General features: G+C 40.9%; 1 protein-coding gene across 8 annotated transcripts in view; it reads right to left on the bottom strand.

The window, feature by feature from the left end:
• Positions 1 to 3,293: 3,293 nt before the first annotated feature.
• The window catches only part of DCLK1 (doublecortin like kinase 1), a 341,902-nt gene continuing 326,142 nt past the window's right edge, over positions 3,294 to 19,053 (bottom strand). For 7 of the 8 annotated variants that reach the window (XM_077868080.1, XM_077868083.1, XM_077868082.1 and 4 more), the window contains one exon: positions 3,294 to 8,963. In XM_077868080.1, the coding sequence (XP_077724206.1) occupies positions 8,799 to 8,963 (165 nt within the window). In that variant the 3' untranslated portion in view covers positions 3,294 to 8,798. Of the gene's footprint in view, positions 8,975 to 19,053 lie in introns of all 8 variants that reach the window. The other variant, XM_077868084.1, reaches the window with a different exon arrangement.

Below are 19,053 nucleotides of genomic sequence, written 5' to 3'. Positions count from 1 at the left end.
AAAGGGTATTTCACATTCTGAATAACCTGCCAGCAATGACAAGTTCACTACTTAATCAGAAGGATCCAGCAAATTAATAGGTAATTCTGGTGGAATAACAAAACCTCTCTTGGGTGGAACATTAATTATCACCCTGCTGTAGGGAGAGGTGACAATGTGGATTTGTCCAGGAAGAAGGAGAGAGAGTGCTATTTTCAGGGTCAGTGAATTTCTCTTTTCTTTCTTTCCTTTTTTTTTTTTTTTCAGAAGTGAGCAACATAGGAGAGAAAAATGATTTTTCCCTGTGAGCAGTGAACTGATAAGCTTTGTGAGGTGGAGATTCTATTCCTTATAGGAAAGGATTAATGTGGGACCAGCTCTTCTGTTGGCAAAGGGAGGTTGCCCTCTGCTATTGCTGTGAGGGGGTAATTAGGATCCATATTAGCTATGAAAGTGTCTTTAACATCCCCTAGAGAGCCATCTGCCCTGCCTTACTTCCTCCTTAGCCAAGTCCTGGGGATCTGTATCTGGAACTGTCTCATTTTTAAGTTTACTTACCACACACAATGAGGATATGTGCCAGTCCCTGCCCTGTCTCTGGCATGACAGCTGATGGTCCGTGAGACCCAGATCCCTGAGCTGTCCCCTGGCCTCACTGGGCAGACTCTAGGCCTCTGTCTCACCAATTCTGAGCTTCTCCATGTTCTCTATGTATGTTCTCATGGCTTGGAGTGTCTTCCTCCTTCTCTTGGCTGACTCCTACTTATGCTTCAGGCCCTCGCTCTGGGGTGTCTTCTCCAGGAATCCTCCTCTGAATCCTCCCCATCACAGATGAACTGCAGAGTGCTCCCAAAGCGTCCCATGCTTTTCTCTGTCACAGCCCTGATCGTTCTGGATGATACCTCTCTATTTACTTGTTTCATACACAGGACCTCAAGCATGGCAGAAACAGTAGTTAGGTGTTTTACCTTGTGACTTAAGATCCAGCAGAGGGCTTGGCACCTGATAGGCATTTGCTAATGATGGGAGATGACCTGCCCTGGAAGGCAGATGGGGGAGGGGGATCTCTTAGGCTGAAATTTCTGTTAGCAATAGAGGTTCAGGGAATGTTCTTCCAGGTGGTGAGGAATGGGTCCTCCAAGGGGATCTTGAAAGTCAAGAAGAGAATGGACAGCACAAGATGGGAATTAGAACATCCTTGGGAAGAGCCCCACCTCCTGCTTCCTGCAGAAATGCAGGGATGGTGCCATGGATGAGATCTTACTATTATGCACCCTATCACCGGGGACCATTCACTTGGCTAAGGAATGTGGAAGAGGCAAAAGCCATACTGTATCCACACCAAGGTATGTTCTGTGATTCCCACAGACAGCATCTCCTGAAACTGGTTTTGAGGAGCACACTGGGAGACATTAATATTAATATTTTTCTTTTTCGTTTTCTTTTTCTTAACTCTCCAGATAATCCACCAGGTTGTAAGACTGAGGCATCTTTGAGCTCAGCAACCTTCATGTCCTCCTTCCTTTCCTCCCTCCTTCTCGCTCTTATCTTTACTCTCCTTCCTTTTTTCCCTTCTTCTAGAGGTTTTCTAAGGGTGGCATTGTGAATTGTTGTAATAGAGCAGGCCGCAAATGTATTTGCATGTGACTGATGCTTGGCTTACAGACAGCCACAGGCTACACATGCTGAGAGTGTCGGTCGAGGGCTGGTAGGGATGCTGCGCCCCTGACAAACTTGTGTTCCACCATCTGTGAGTGATAAATCAGTCTCCCCAATCCAGGGACATCCAAAGTAGAAGATTTCTCACTAGATTGGAGAGCCTTAAAAACAGGAATTGTGACTTATTCGTCTTAGCCTGCACAACATATCACCTACAGTGGGTCCTTGGCAAGGCTTGTTGAATAAACAGACACGGTTCAGTATTAGCCTATGACAAGGTTTAAAATCTCATGCTAATTACAGATGGCAGAGAGGACTCTGGGAGGCCCTCTACCTCAGAGGCCAGGAGCAAAGCCAAAAGTACCACAGGCTGTGTGCACCGCTGAACAGGCAGATGGTAAACACGTATCTTCAAGCGAGAAAATCCAAGTTGCCATGAAAATCCAAAAATCTCACTGGGCAAGGGTGCATCCATCTACGTTATCTGACCTCTGGACCCAGAAGCCTCAGAATAAATGGCAACCCTTCCAGCTGGAGACTTTTTTCTTGCCTTAAAAAGTCTTCTGATCTGTAGTAAAACCAAAAATGGACAGCAGAGTTTCCCTTTTCTTTTCTAAGCCCAAACGAAGTGCCTTCCATGTGGTTGGCACTTACTCAAGAAACATTTGAATGAATGATTTGGATGTGCAGGCAAGCTGGCAGGGACATCTGTCACAGAGCTGATGGCCAGCCTGAATTTGGCTGGTCCAGCTGGCTGGGCGGGGTTCCTCGTCTTCCCTCGGTGGAATGGGCTACCTCCTAGGACACAGCAAAGCTTTCCTTCTGTTTAAGGAGAGGTTAGAAGAAATGGCCCAAGATGCTTCTTTGCCAGTCTCTTGTTACCCGTTTACCTCCATTTTGCATAAACTTCCTTTTCTGCAGAGAAGCCCTACCTTTCCAACTACCAATCCTTTGGAGTCCCGAGAGGCCGTTCTTTCCCAGTTTCCTCCTGTGGCAGTTTTATCATCTTCCATCTGAGAGTCCTTGCCTTTTGAGGCTTCCGCATCAGGGCCCATTTTGGAGACGTTCTGCGCCTTCACAGGACACCAGGGAATCTGCAAGTCACTTTTGCTGGCCGGCTTTTCAATCTCGTAGCATTGAAAAACTAACACAGGAAAGAATTTGATTCCATTGTACAGTTTTGCAATGTTCTCGATGGTCAATATTGCATGTGAAATGCCTAATGGGGAACTGCTATAAAAATGGCAGCTGATTACAGGTCAGTGGATAAAACAACACTCTTCTCAGGAGAGCTTCTGTGCATAGGTTGCAGGATAGAATAGGGCTGAATGGTATTTGATTTCTTTGTGTTTATCCAAGTCACTGGCCCAGGCAGGAAGGTAATATATGAAAAGGGACATTTTTGAAATAGTTGTTTTTGAATTATGCCCATGAAATATACACTCTGCTGTGGGGGACATGTGGGAAAGCTATTCTCTGACCGCATGACTAATTTTTAAAGCCTTGCATAGAGAGAATTCCCCCCAAGAACACAGCTGGGTTATTCCTTCGTGGACTGAATGTGTCAATTATGAATTGAACTAAAATGAAATTTTACTCCATTATGGCAAAGAGAATCAAGGAGTGGACGCTGCAGCTAGGGTATTACATAGTAGTTCATACACCAAGTACTATTGTTTTATTAACTTTAAGAACATGTTTTACATAAAAACAGGCAACATCAAAAAAGCTCAGTTGAGATAAATAAACATAATATATCACAGATGATTTCATTCCACATTAACCTACATTTATTAGCTTAAACTGAGAGATTAGGGGAAAAATCGGATCTCATTCCAGCTTTAATCGTGGATACAAATCGTTCAAAAGTTATTTCATTAAGATTCTGAAAATCAAAGATTAACCTATGCCATCTGATCCATGCAGCAATTGATAAATTCAGTATTTTCAAAGGAAACATTGAATTTTTTTCTTGCACCAAATTGAAACCTTTCAGAAACTTGTTTAAACACATCAAGTACCTAGCCCACCTTTTTAGTATGCATGAGCAAAATACTATTTAATTTCACACCCAACTAATCCTTTAATAATTTTCTTTCAGCCAGAATGAAAAAGGCTATTATTAATTTCCTAATAAAATTAAAAAAATAGTTATCAAGGCTATGACTCTAACCTTGGACCAGTTTCAATTTCTTTTTATTTTTTCTGAGCATACATCAAAGATTAATGTCAATGGCAAGTGAGAAATTGTCCCTAGAGAACTATTCAAGGTCTTTTTCTTACCACATTTGATTGGACTGGAATGAATTGACATTATAGCATCTTTATCATCACTTTTAAAATCCTACTTTCTCTTAATACCGACAGTGAAGGCTTTTAGAACTATTATTTACTTTAAATCAATAAAGTATATCACAGACAAAAATATACAATTTTACAGTAAAGCAACATTAAGGGTCTCTTTTCAGTTGACCAAAAAAGAATGCTGAAGAAATTTACAGGTATGGTTTAATTATAGCGATCGCTCTTCCTTTAGGGCAAGATACTGCAAACCTCATGATCAAAACACCTGCCAGTTAGAAGCTTGATCACTGAAAAATGATCACGGCAGCCTCAGTGTTGAAGCCTATCAACAACAACAACAAAACCGAAAAAATCCACCCTAACCAGAGGCATTCTAAGCCTCTACGTTGAATTTCCTGTTTCCCACCAGTTTACGACCCTTAATGTTACTGGATGGATGGTTGCATATTTGAGATGATTAAAAAATAAAAGACAGGCTTAAAAGCACCTCCTCCTCGAGTATGTAATTACATACAAATTAAAGATTCCTTCTGACAGTCCTAGGAACCCCATTTGTTACTGTTTTATGTATAAGCACCATTGAGCCAATTTTAAAGCACATTTGCAGTAATCAGATGTTTAGTATCTTCAAGTTGTGTTGATTTATTTGCTTTTGAAAAACCAAAAAAAGTATAAAGTGTGTTGATTTATGCTCTTACCATATTTGAATTGACAAAATGTTAATTCTGGAAGTGCTTTTAATCACTATTTTCCCCAACAGATAAGAATGGCTTCCTGAAGCCTAATGATTGAATAAAGAAATCTGCATCTTCAGAAGAAGCCTATATCTGACCCTCTATCACAACATGCAAAGTAAGGGTAGGTCTGAGAGTACTTTTCCCAAACTCCTAAGGGAAATGGCAGATAACATCCAGGAAAGGTTAACTTTTGAACTGAAAACGTCAAGTTTCCTAAAGATCTTTGGGAAAAAAAAATCATAATCATAATCATGTAGCAGTTTAAAAAATAGCAATTTACAAATTATAGAAAAGATATGTTATCTACAATAAATGCCAGGTGACTCATTAGTGTTTTTTTAAACCCACATCCAAATGAATCATTACGTTGAAACCACCATCTTGCTTCTTGGTGCTTTCCACAATTCTGCAATTATAGTGAAGGGGACATGCCAAATTTGTTGTTGTTGCTGCCCTTTTCTAGGGAGAATTAGGCAGAAAAGGAAGTGAACAGGCCCTATATAGCAAACTTTAGCCTGGGGCACCTTTTTATGGTCAAATTAAAAACCTTTGAAAACAGAAGTTTATCTTGGAAATGCTGACAGATCCTTACCCTGAGAAGGGCTAGCAGGCAACACAATAATATTAGGAAAGCTGTCCCTCAAGTACAATCGTACTTCAGCGTGGGGTACAGAGTCGTCTAATGGGCACCGTTGGCCAGCAAACAACTGTGATTTAATGTGTGTGAGCCTTGGTCATACGGTAGCTCCATGACCCTCTAAGCTAAACCAATTTTTCTTTTCTTTTCTTTTTCCAACTGAAATATGCCTCAAAGGGTAAAGGATTGCAATTTTAGCCTTCATTCATGGATATATTGCTTTCTTTCAATAATATCTGACGGGCCTGTTAACCACCACCCATGGGGGTACTGAGTATTGCAGGAAGGTCTCACTGAATACAAAACACTGAGTGTTTTCAGCAGTTTATTTGTATTTTTTTCTCTGCTTATTTTAATATGCACCACGTGTTAGTTAGATGAGGGCTACAGTAAAAACATTTTCAATGACTGAAATCTTACTTTTCCTTCTAATGATGTGGAGCAAATCACATATTCATTGATTATGACGAATAAAATGATTTCTGCTACAATGTCTTCATCAATAGGAACAGTTCTCATCTACCAAGATGATTTACACGATGCAAGTCATGGAGTTCTTCTTTAGTTAGTCTACTACCCAACTAAAAAGATGTATCTAAAAATTCCCTTGAAAATACCATCTGGTTGGTCATGTATCAATAAATGAAAGACAGTCCCCATCACCAGGCCACCACCATAAGAGCTATAGTAAATACTTAGAAAAAAAATATATGGAAACACTGTGGCAATGATTAAATCGATAATTACAGAGATACACTGCCATAATGATACATATTTATTCTATGATAAAGTGAAATAAAAAATAAGATCAATTTGGTTATAGAAATTCCTTAAAGAACACCACCACTTAATTATTTCAAACTTGAACTATCCCAAGAATGTCGTGAAAAAAATTTGAAAGCACTGGCTAAAAGCAAAGCAGTCTGGATACACCAATGTAATCAGCATGCCTTGTGCTTGTCTGTTAACCCTCTGAGTACATCTCTGACATTCAGAATCTCAATAGCTTAATGCTGAAGATTGCATTCCATCTGATTACTCAATATTTCTACTTGACAGGTCACATTCCACTGTTTATACAGCATAGATCACTCAAATTCTACAGTGATATGCTAGGATCCCTATGCTGAATGGGCCCCGCATTCCTCCAAGCTACTCCTCTGCAGTGTGGAAACACTCCACAGCTTTACAGGATCCACAGTCCCCCTAGACTTGGACAGAAAAAGGCCTGATCCATGCACTGTAAGTTCTGTACATAGAGGCTATAGCAATATATGTAATGCCCACCGGAAAAACAGTAATTTGGACAAAGAAATGAAAGTGACAAACTTCTGCAGGTAGGTCTCTGTCCATAGGATTCTTCATATTCACGCATTTAAAGTTGAGGCCAAGCTATATAGCTACTCCTTAATCTTAGAATAGTGCTTTGCTTTATAGTTCTAGAGAAAGCAGTGACCTCTGACCAGTTCAAGGTATTTTACTAATATGGAATCTACCTACACATCAACACCCTTCCTGGTGTTCTGTGTTCTCCTCCCCCCACCCCCCAAAAAAACCCAACTGCCTTGTGCTACTTTCTGATGCTGTGTGCTATCGTTTCAGAACTCTCTAAAAGGGGAGAAAACTCTCAATAAATGATCTACTGTTTATATGACAGGACAACATGGACCAAAGAGATAAACCAAAATGTGGAAAAGCAAAAAAAACTGGGGAAACTCTGTTGCAAAGTCACGACGTGTTGTGATTTTTAAAATGTATGTTAACACAGACTATAGTTTATAAGTTGAAGAGTGAAAAGCAGCAATTGAAGACCAACGTGTTTGAAAATAACCGACTATACGAATTTCAAGACTTTCAGATACTGAAGTATATTCAGAACAGAGATAGTAAGTGCTATTTAGCCATCCAGTTGCAAATCTCATGAGACATCACTCACTGGTTGTTTCCTGGGTCATAGAGCTGAGCAAACCTTAGCAGGACATTTGAGTTGGACCCTGGCCTCCAAGATGCCATGGCCAGCCTCTTCTCTACGCATTACAGTGACACACTGGAGGCTGTGGGCCCCCATGCTGAAATGGAACACGTTCTAGAAGAAACTTACTGGGGATATAGGGCTAGGCAGAAAGGTTTGGTAACAGGAGTGAAAACACAGGTCTTAGACAGAACTTGGCCCAAAGGGAAAAAAAACAACATATCTCTCTAGACAGCTAAAGACAGTGGTATAAAAAGGTCATCTCAGGGAACAGAGGTTTTATTCTCAGGGGTATCTTTCAGGTCTTCCATCCGGTTCTTCCTGGGAGACTGTAAATAGGTAAACCTAAAGGTGCCCATGGAATTCTCTTACCAATAGTTTATTTTATTAAAACCCATTCTTAGAACATTCTGGAGTGTGCCTCCCCTTGTACTTTCTCCTTGGCCACCTTGCAAAGCACTTGGCTCTAGGCTCCTGTGCCCCAGCACTCCTCTGGATGGATCTTATACCCTACGTGAATTTCACACTGAAGACTGCAGCGCTCGCAAAGCAGGTGAGAAAAAGAATGGGGCCTTGTTTCCTCTTTCGGTTTGAAATCCCAGCCCTATAGAGCACCTGGCAATTTATTGCTCTTTTCCACCAGTTGTTTTTGCTTTCCTGTAGACGTCTCATACTGAGCAGGCAGTCCCTCACTCACCACGCACAGGACAGGGCATGGTGACTCCCGAGGGTCTGTGCTGGCACTAGCAGCAGCTGATTTGGAAGCAGCATTTCTGGGGTATCACCAGCCCATCTTCATGTGGAGGTGATATGGTGGTGGGCGGGGGGGGGGGGGGGATGTCGCCATCTACGTCCTGGGTCAGGCTGTCGGCCAGACCCAACTGCCTCCACTCGGGACGCAGGACTCACAGCAACTGAAAGTCATACCTCTCAATGAAAAAAGTCCCTTTCATAATGGGATTGTGAAGAAGAAAGAGAGGTCTTATGTCTAAGTTTTAAGCCTGCTATATTCTAAACCCACAAAAAAAAATGACAAGCAAGATATCGTTCTAGATGTCCTTCTTGTCTGGACATCTCAGCATCTAGTAACATCCCTTGATCTGCAGCAAAATCAAGAAATGTGTGTGTATACATCCAAAGGCCTGAAAAACTCTCCAGGGGTCTCCATAAAATCCTATGCACTCAGAGGGTTAACATGTGCTATATTACATACTGCAGATCCTAGTTTGACTGAAGAACACATTCATTGTTTCTATGTTTAAAAAAGTTGCAAATTAGCCTTAACCCTTTGAGGACCCTATTAGCAGCAAGTTGCCGTCTTTGCAAACAACATGTGGTCATCTCACTCAGCAAAGAGAAATCGCTACAAAGATACCAGAAAACACACTTTCTGTTTTGCCATTCAAGCATTGAGTGCTAGATAGATCAGATGAAACTGTTTTACATTAATTTGGAAAAAAATCTCAGAGTCTCAAAGGGTTAAGCCAGGACTTTGAGTAAAAGGGTCTTATTAAAAGGGCGAATTCGGGGAGCGAACAGTCTCAGATGAGCTTGGGGAGTAGTCTTCCGATTCCGAGTTGAGTTCAGGTGGAGCTGGCTGGGCCTTGTACCGGCTTCTCACATCCTGGTTGCGTCTTCGTCGGAAAACCTGCCTCTCCTTATCAAGAGCGGTGGTCTAGCAGGGGCATAAAATGAGAAAGAGGACAATTAGGCTGAAGGAAGTGGTGAAAGAAACACTTTCTGGAACTTTCTGAGGTCTGAAAAATAGGCTGGCCAGCTTAACTGTCCATTATGGCTCACTTTTGTTGACGACAGTCACCACAGTTGGGGAGCTTTCTGCTCCCTCCCAATGCAGCTCTTAAGAGCACCTGGTCATGACATCAGAAGGCACAGGCAGGATGGATGATGTCGTGGGTTCAACCTCTCCCCAGCCTTCCCCAAGCTCCACATCTATTCCTTCTGGTAGCTCCCAGGCGAGCTAGAGAGCCCCTGGTGAATGGGAGCCCCAGGCGTGTGTGTCTGACATGTGAGGACGCCAGGCGTCCTCATTCATCAACATTCAGCTCCAGGTGGCTGTATAATAAAGATGAAAGGTGATGAGGTTGTCAGACATGGAAACAGAGCCACAAGCTCATCCCGTTATTTTAGCACCTCCTCATTCGCAATTATCTTATTATCTGTTGATGAGGGAGTATGGCTCAGTCTCTGGGAAGGACTGGTTTAACTTGAATGAAACCAACCCCTGTAATTCAAACTGCTTCGAATGCAATTAAGCCGAATGGAAACCTTCCCCTGGATTTAACTTTACAAAGTTCATTTTCACCAGGGCACACGGTAATTTATGGAATGGAGACCCAACTTTGTAGGTATTTCAACTGTGGGTCTCTATGCCTCATTTTCCTGATGAAACCTCAGATGATCTCCAGGATGTGCTACCCAGCTGTAGCTCTGGAAGTTATTATGACATCAGAATTGGGAACGGCATGACTTCATTACAGATTTAATGGGTGTGGGGAGGAATGGGGTCATTACAGAGAAACCTTACACAGAGAGCAGAAGAGTAGGTACAAAGCCTGAAGAAAAATATAGAAGACATATAAAAGTTGAAGGCGTCCTTGTTTGAAAGTCTCTCTTTAAAAGGATGTAGCCTGGAGGTTATTCTGCTTTTAAGAGATTACTTTTCCTCTGTAGGGATATATACCACCATTTTTCCTCTTGAAAATTTACTGTTAGCTTCTTCAAAGAACGGAGATAAATTTATAGCCAGCCTGGTTCTGAGAACAAAGTGAAAACTAAGCCCCTCGTACAATTGCAGTATAGCATTAGAGCAATCTTAGATCTGAAATAGGCCAATCAAAGTTCCAAAATGAAGTAATAAAGAGAAAAAGAGTGCCAATGTGTAGAACCAGTACAGTAAATGGCTTTGTTAGGCTGAACTGCTCTGCTTTAAAAACTCTCCGCATACTGAAAAACAATGTTACAAATCAATGAGGGAGATAAACCTTAATAATTCACTTCTCCTTTCACTAGGCAGTTAATACAGAGATTCAATAACTGGTTTGTTGACAGGTCTACCTTTGACTCTTCCACTTGCAGAATTTTAGAGGACACATATACATATAGAATTCTTGGTCTTCTACCCTCGGATTTTGTGATATTTTCAGCGTTATAAACCCAAATTCCTAACTTTATTTAAAACACTGTAGAGTTACGACACATGGTATTTTGCTTTCAAAGCAAACTGAAAATGTTCTGTTTGTGTAAAGTTGAATGTTTGTAAAAAAACAGGCGTCTATTTAGTCTGACTTACATAAAAAACCATTCTGTATTTAATCCAAGAGTAATATAAACTCTCCTCTTGGTCATAAAAAAATATTTCTATTTCTACCTTCTTGAGAAAGAAAAAGTCATTGGCATTGGACTAAATATTGAACCATGGACTGAGGCTTTCTAGGGTGGGGAAGAAAAGCACACTGGGATTGTAGTCAGGAATTCTGACTGCTCTGTCCATCACCGGCTGAACTATTTACTAAGCTCCCAGTTAAATAAGGAATAGTAATAACCCCTTCCCGCTGTCCTAGAGTTGCTGTAGGTAAAAAAGGATGTGCAAATGCTTTTTAAATGGCTGAAATGCTCAGAAATGGAAGGTGTTTGTTTGTTTTTTCCCTTTATCATTGGATGTAAGATACAGTTTTAAAATTAAGGAGCTGCAGGTCAGAGGAAAACATGCAAAACAAAGCTCGCATCCAAACTTAGAGCACTTTCCCTTCCTCCTTCCTCTCCTTGGCACCTTCTCCATATTTACTGTCTCCCCATAATCTACTCAATTACTGCAAGTCATGCTCTTGGCTGCAGCCACTGAAATGGGCCCTGTCTCTATAAATACTGCAAGCTGGTTTATGCAGGGGCTGGTGGCACTCAATGTTGAGCCCAGGCTTGGATGGTTCCATTCCCCTTATTTTCACTTTCATTTCTCCAGATCCTTATAAGGGCAACCACATTCTCTCCCTTACTTACTTCTCTCTGGACAACACTTGCCCTTGCCCTTTGACAGGTCAGTTCTCACCACTCCTGCCACTTTCTCTAGTTAGCAACTTTCTAAATGTTTGCCCCCTTTGTGGATGAACCCTGGTGCTCAAATGCTCCAGTGCTTTCAGTTGTGCCACTAACCAGTAACTTCAGTTATTTTTGGAAATCGATCATGTCATGATCACATGTCATGGAATAAGGGTGTGATGGTTGTTTCTGTAGGATTTATAGGCAGAGAGAATTTTTAAGGCATTCTTTGTCCAAGGCTTTGCCTTTACAAGCAGGGAAACTGAGGCCCAGGCATGTGCAGAGATTTGCCTGAATGGCAGGGAAACTGAGGCCCAGGCATGTGCCAAGACTTGCTTGAATTGCACTGCTAAGTAGGAAGGGAACTCAGTTCTCCTCCTGCAGAAGGCCCAAGCAATTTCTTCCCATTTATTCTGAAGTCTATTGAAATAGAATAAAATGGAGCCACCATATACCAGTAGCTCACTCTGTTGTTCCCAACCAGAGTGAGCTGGAGAGAAGACACTGACCACAGGCAACACCAAATACCCAAAGACCAGGGCTTTCCCAGGCTGATGGCCAGAGAACCCCTCTCTTTCAGAGACAGCAAGCCAGGCTCCACTGCGAGTACAATCCCATTCTGAGTCTGTAAACTCCAAGAGAGGCCTGTCTGATAACAGAGAGGCAGTTTCCTACCTACCCAGATTCTCAAAGGCCACACAACTAATGATTGGGTCTCCAACTGACTTGCTCTCAAAGATGTTCCAGAGCAGGTCACTGTCTATAGACCTCTCTTCCCTGGGTTCCTGCTCACTTGGCTTCCAGCTCCATAACTATGGTTCCTTTTAAGAATGTCTTCCTTCTCTGTGTTCCATGAAACCTAGTCTTGCTATCACTGTGCACCCTGCCTACACCACAACTGCCTCCAATTCATTGTCTTCTCTGCCACCCTGTAGACTCTTTGAAGGGCAAGATCGAGTCTTGGGCATCCTCTCTGTATTCTCCATAGTTCACAAGCACACAACAGATACTCTGCAAATATTGCAGCTTTTGAAATATGGGAAAGTACAACAGAAGTCACGTTATCTCCCTCTTGAGCACCCAACCCCCAATCCATCCTGCACACAGCTGACAGGTCAATTATCCGCAGGTCCAATTTATTTACCATTCCTCGTAAAGCCCAACTCCTTGTCCTAACATTCACAACATGCTTACAGGAAAAACTTCCAGTGTCTAGTTCCTGTAATTACTCAAAATGACCTGTAGACTTATTCTCCATTAGCAGACACTTGATTTTCTTACACAGCATCCATTCACTCTGTTTACAGTTAACCATACCTCAGTTTTCCTTTGGACATGCCCCATTCCTGTACTATGTGGTTCCTGTCAGGATGACCATATTCTCATCTTTGAGAGTGGGGCAAGGATGGGCTTATGACCCAGAAGCAAGTGTGAGCTTACTGCATTCCCCAATATCCATGATGGGTTCAGGATGGGCATCCAACCCAATTAACAGGACACAAGGAGATTTTCACAAGGACTTCATATTTATAATGAATCCCGATTTTGGAAGAATGGTAGGCTTGGAGTTGCTTCCCATATCCTGGTACCATATGCAGCTCCAGACTAAGGCCAAGATAGGGAGGCAGAGTAGAGGGATGGAAGGAAACCAGGCCATGACTGAGTGCTGAATCAATCCGTCACTGAAGCCAGACCCAACCCTGGAACCTTTCAGATTAGATGACATAATAAATTTCCTTTTTGCTTAAGCCAGTTTGGTTTGGGTGTTTGTTGCCTACAATCAAAAAAGTCCTAACTGATATGTCTCTGAGTACACTTCATTCTTGCCCTACATCTTGGCTCAAGGTGCTCACTTATCTGAAATACTTTTTTTTTTAAGATTTTATTTTTATTTATTCATAGAGACAGAGTGAGAGAGAGAGAGGGGCAAAGACACAGGCAGAGGGAGAAGCAGGCACATACAGAGAGCCTGATGTGGGACTCGATCCAGGGTCCCCAGGATTACGCCCTGGGCTGCAGATGGCGCTAAACCGCTGCGCCACAGGGGCTGCCCTGAAATACTTCTCTTCCTTCCTGTCCACTCAAACTTATCTACGTTCCAAGGTTTGATCAAATTTCACCTCCTGCATCACACTTTCTCTTTCTAAATTCCTCAGGCAAGTATTGTCTTAACCAAACTTTTGGCACTTTTTGCACATTTGCTTCCTAATTATCTGTCTATACATATGTCCCAAATACCATGAGAGCTCCTCAATGGTAGAAACTGAAACTTCTTTGCATTTTCCAGAATGCCTAGCAGACTGTGTCACACATATTAGAGACATATTAAATATTTCTTAATTAATATAGAATTAAACCATTTCAGATGATTGTGTACTTTCTGAATAACAAAAAAATGAGAACCCAAACCAACTGTATAATACAAAAGAGTAAGAACTTAAAGGTATCACAAGTCAATATTTAAGGATATGTGACCAAATGGTTACATCACATTAAATTAATAGTCCTTAAACTCATATACTTATCTATTCAACAACCATTTATTGTGAAATTCTCAGCACAGGAAGCACTCTCATATCATATTTTTTTAGAATTTTAATTGTGGCTATAAAATGAACTTGCCTCTAAAGTATGTACATTTCCAATTTTACACTTGAATTCTGTATTCCCCACTTGTAGTTCAGGACAGAAGAATTCAGCAAGGAAAGAGAAGAATGTGCTATTCCATAATTTTAAAAAGGCATTGCTGTAAAACTATATGTAATTCAACTGATAATTTATTTCCCCCCATCAAAAAGCACCCCAAACATCATTTTTCCTCTAAAGTGCTGCATTACAAATTTAAATTCTGCACCCTTTCAACCATTTCTGAAAGTCTGCATTCCTCTTTATCAATTACCCAAATTCCCAATATCAAGAAAATAGGGTCTCTTCTTCCTAATGCCTATCTTCATAAGGGAAAGTCATCCTCAAGTATAGCCTTTATGTTCCATTAAAATTTAAGACTTATCCTTAGATAAGGTAATAAATCCTAACAAATTTATTATTTTATTAGTTCTTTTGCACATGGTTTGTAGGTTTGTTAGAACCAATATGAATGAACTTGCAATCAAATTCCCAAGTGTTTCCTCAGTAAGTTATCACTTCGTTAAGAACTTGTAAGAGAATCTGAAGCCTGCATTATCACATTTTGGTGCTAATTACCACAGGTTAGAGGTGAGCAAGAAATCTCTTGAGATTCTGGAGTTGACCAGCAGTAACCAAAGATGAAGCTCTAATCTAGTTACTTAAAATATGTACCCAGTAATGACAGCTCTCCTGTGTACTTAGTTACAGTTAAATAATAGTGTACTGGGGGAGGGATCCTGGTATACAGTACAAATAATTGACCAAAGAAAATGATAAGGAGAAACTAATATAAACCTGTCCTACACAGAAGAAACTCTATGTTCCTATCTCAGACTGTAAGCTCTTGGGGATCACAGTGTCCATAGGAGCTGCTGGATCAAGTGTAAAAACTGAGGATTGTTAAAATAATGCCAGTTACCTGGCAACTCAGCTGGGTGCACACACAGTAGTTGGAAATCTTAGAGAAATTAACTACCATCAGGTTTCGGAGCTTGCTGTAATACCAGGCATGCATGAATGAAAGACAATGCTTGCCTGGGACGACTTTCCCTTATGAAGATAGGCATTAGGAAGAAGAGACCCTATTTTCTTGATACTGGGAATTTGGGTAATTGATAAAGAGGAACACAGACTTTCAGAAATGGTTGAAAGGGTGCAGAATTTATAATGCAGCACTTTGGAGGAAAAATGATGTTTGGGATGCTTTTTGACGGGGGGAAATAAATTATCAGTTGAATTACATATAGTTTTACAGCAATGCCTTTTTAAAATTATGGAATAGCACATTGTTCTCTTTCCTTGCTGAATTCTTGTGTCCTACTGAGGAAACACAGTCCAACAATAGAGACATCTAATGAATTCGATCAGTGGCCTCTTCTATTACAATGAAATGATACTATCCTCCAAAGAGCACTCAGATATTTTAAGTCTTTATTTCTGACCTTACATTTGGAAATTAGCATAAATATGGAGGACATACCCATCTAGCCTATCTATGCGATGTTGAAGGGAAAATACAAGATGAGGAAGGAAAGTCAGGAATGCATCAAGAATGAACTAGAACCTCAGCTTTGTTTCTCCTAGTGTGCAGCACCCACATGTCTGCAATATTTGTCTTGCCTGGTGGCTTCCACTCAACCCCCCTGGAAGCAGCAGTAGGGGTTAACCAGGAGACCTAGTTTTTTGTCCTAGCTCAGCTGATTATGTATCCTTGGACATGTTTCTTCAGCACACTGAGCCCCAGTTTCTTGGTCCATAGACTGAAGGGGAGGTACAGTACGTGATCCCTAGGGAAACTTGCACCTAAGATACACTATGAATATGCTTAATATCACCATTAATCTACTCTAATGGGGTTATGTTTATCTCCTAGCCAACAATAGGCCTTGCAGTCTATGGATCAAAAATAATTCTGTTCTGCAGTATATGTGCAGGACTTGCAAGAGATGCACCTCATTTAAGTTGTGAGGCAATGTTTTCTGTCATGGCAGTAATTATTGGATTTAAGTAACTGCATTTTTCAGAGGCAAACGTTGACTGCTTTTCCGTTTTTGCTTTTCTTAATTTATTGCTAGCCATCACAAGTAGTCTTCATTTCATTAATAAAAGAACATTATTGTGCATTTTGCTTTTTAGCCCATCCATTATTCATACCACCAAGGAGACTGAACTGAGGATGCAGCTGTTGGGCATTAATCTCAGGAACCCTTTCCCTTGCTTGCCCTCACTCTGTAGGGACTGAGTTACGATTTGCTTGCCACTCTGGAAATATTTTGTATGCTAGTAAAATTAAACTGGCAAATCGATTGAGATATCCATCCTCCTTATTTTATTTGGCTTACTGTCATACTTATTACGAATTGTTTTGTTTTGCTTTAATATCCTTTTGGGGTCGTGCCAGGAACTGCACCACATATCTGGATCTATGACATGGTATTTCCCTGAAGTTAAGATTGTTAAAATGGCAAAAAGAATGTCTCATGGAATGAAACCTAGTAGCCTTCTAAGCTACTTTCTAGGTGTGACTCTCCTAAATGCTTTCCTTACCTCCCGGGGCAGAGCTGCCCCCATGCTTCTCCATCACTTCTACAAACACAGGCTCTTCCTGCTGCTCCGTTCCTAATGGAATCCCAAATTGTCTTTGCTGTCTACAATGGGTTTCTGATGGCCTCCCACCAGAGGGTTAAAATTATAGCCACTTGCTGAGCTTAGGCTTCTAGAGGATAAAATTCATGTGCTTCCTCTGCTCTACAGACGCTAGTTTCCTTACAATAGAAGCTAAACTGAGCTACCATCTTGTTTTTCCTACATCATACTAGTAACCTAAAGCACAACCACAGCCATAATTAATCTTATGAAAATCTACGAAAATTTAGAATTTACTAAGCAGGTTAAGTTAGGGGTAATTCCTTTTTTTTTTTTTTTTTTACAAAAAATAACTTTTTAGCTTTAGAGACTTACTCCTGGATTGCTATAAATGGAATGCTATTCTAGAACATCTCATGTGTAATTTGATTGTCCAAACTGTAATTTACTCCAAATCCTTCAAAAACACTTTTATACTCAAAATTAAGGTTCCTCTATATTAAGGGTTCCCTGATTATTCAGTTCAATAATTTATGCATTAATTTAACAAATATTTATTGAAGGCCTACTATGTGCCAGGCATTCCAGTAGATGGTAGAGATACAGATTTTAACAAGATGGTACCTTTTATTTTGGAAACATTTCTCCTGAGAATAGGAGTCGAAAAACTTTTCCTTGAAAGGCCAAATAGTTAATGTTTTAGCCTTTGCAGGCCACAGGATTCTTTGACCCAACTACTCAACTCTGCCACTGTCTGGGAAAAACAACAATAGGCAATTTATAAATGAATGTGTTCCAAGAAAACTTTCTTTACAGAAATAGACAATGGGCTAGACTTGACCCTTTGACTGTGGTTTGCCAATCACTGCCCTACAGGGTAGCATTCAAAACTTACACTTCACTAGGATATTTGGTAATATACTACCTTAAGTAAACTTTAATGCCACAAATGCTCATAAATAATACAACATATAAACTACTCAGGGGTTTATTCCCATCAGAGCATCAAAAAAGATGCTCTGATGGGGATGAACTCCTGTTTATGTTCAAGTTTAATAACAAATGCTTTGATCTGCAGTGAGATCAGTTTTCTCAGGAAAATCTGTCTGTGTGGAGTGGATGATTTTCTCCTGGAAGTGAAGGAGAGCCTGTGAGTCAAGCAGTCTTTTCTGAGTTCTTCCTCTGGGTTGGGGTCTGTGAAGGCACTTTGGCATAGGCAGTTCATTTAATCCTCACCACAGATTTGGGAGGTTGGTAATACTCTCCTAGTGTTTATAGATGGGGAAATTGAAAATCAGAGAAAAACATGTAACTTGCTTAAGGTCACATTGCAGGAAGTACAACAGGCTGGATCTCAAACCAGGGCTTCCCGACAGCAAAATCACAAACTTCCCACATGCTATGGTGCCAATCTTTAACCGAGTTCAGTTCATCTCAATTTTCAAGACTTTTTGCTTTCTACAAGTGTCATGTGGCTGACATGGATTTGAGAATTGTCTGACTTCAGCAGATCGACTTATGCTCTTTCTTAATAGAGTAACAGTGTGCCAATAGTTATGATTAAGTTCCTCACGACAATTCTTTCCTACATGCTTGCACCAAATAAAATCTATATCATATCAGTGAACATCACTGAGAGCATCTGGAGTTAAAGTATGGCAGGAATAAATACGGAGAAGAGTGCAGATTTTTTTTAAAATCAAAAAGAGGAAAAGAGATTCTGAAGCAAGGTCAAAAATAAATGTAATACCACTAAATTTTTTATCAATATTGAATCACTGAGGGTGGGGGAGAAGTATAAAATCTCACTTCCATTTATACCCGATCAGTAAGTCTTGGAATGCCATGGCAACTTCTCACTTCAATAACAAGTATGTTGTATTTTTAAAAGATAGATATGGTTGGCATCCTCTCTAAAGGGGTCTTTGAAAATAATAAGGAACAAAATCCCCAACAGTAAGCAACCTGTCTGACTTGGTGAAATAACCCAGATGCTTCATTCTTTCCGTACTTCTCTCAATACCATCCGTGGAACTACCGTGCCGGGTATTGCCCATCTTTTGAGTCTCTGGGCTTCACTTTTTAACAAGGTTAAAGGTTGCAAAGGTTGCAAAACCAAACTTCCTACTTCCCTGACCTTTTTCTCTGTAATCACAGTTTGGGTGGTTTTGAAGTTAAATCTACGCCTTTCCTATGTGTTCAACTCTTGTTACAGAGGGAGTCTCAGGGCTGGCGTGGACGAGGGTGGTTAATACCTTGCTGGAACAGAGGCATCTGTTCGTCCTTCTGGCAGTGCTCTGACACTCATCAGGGAGAGCTTTCTCAATGGCAGAGCAAGGCCAAGGCAACTTGCAGTGAAACAACCTGCAATGCATGGAACTTGCTGTAGACATTTGGCTGTTGGCTGGGGCTGGCCTGGGAGCCCTTCTGACACCATGCTGGGGTTCCTCTCTGGCTTTCATAGGAACTCTCCTTTCAAACCTGCACCAAGCCAG

Source organism: Canis aureus, chromosome 24 (assembly GCF_053574225.1).
Source record: "Canis aureus isolate CA01 chromosome 24, VMU_Caureus_v.1.0, whole genome shotgun sequence".
NCBI lineage: Eukaryota > Metazoa > Chordata > Mammalia > Carnivora > Canidae > Canis > Canis aureus.
The sequence above is the reverse complement of the archived record's forward strand: the minus strand, read 5'-3'. Positions and strand labels throughout refer to the sequence as shown.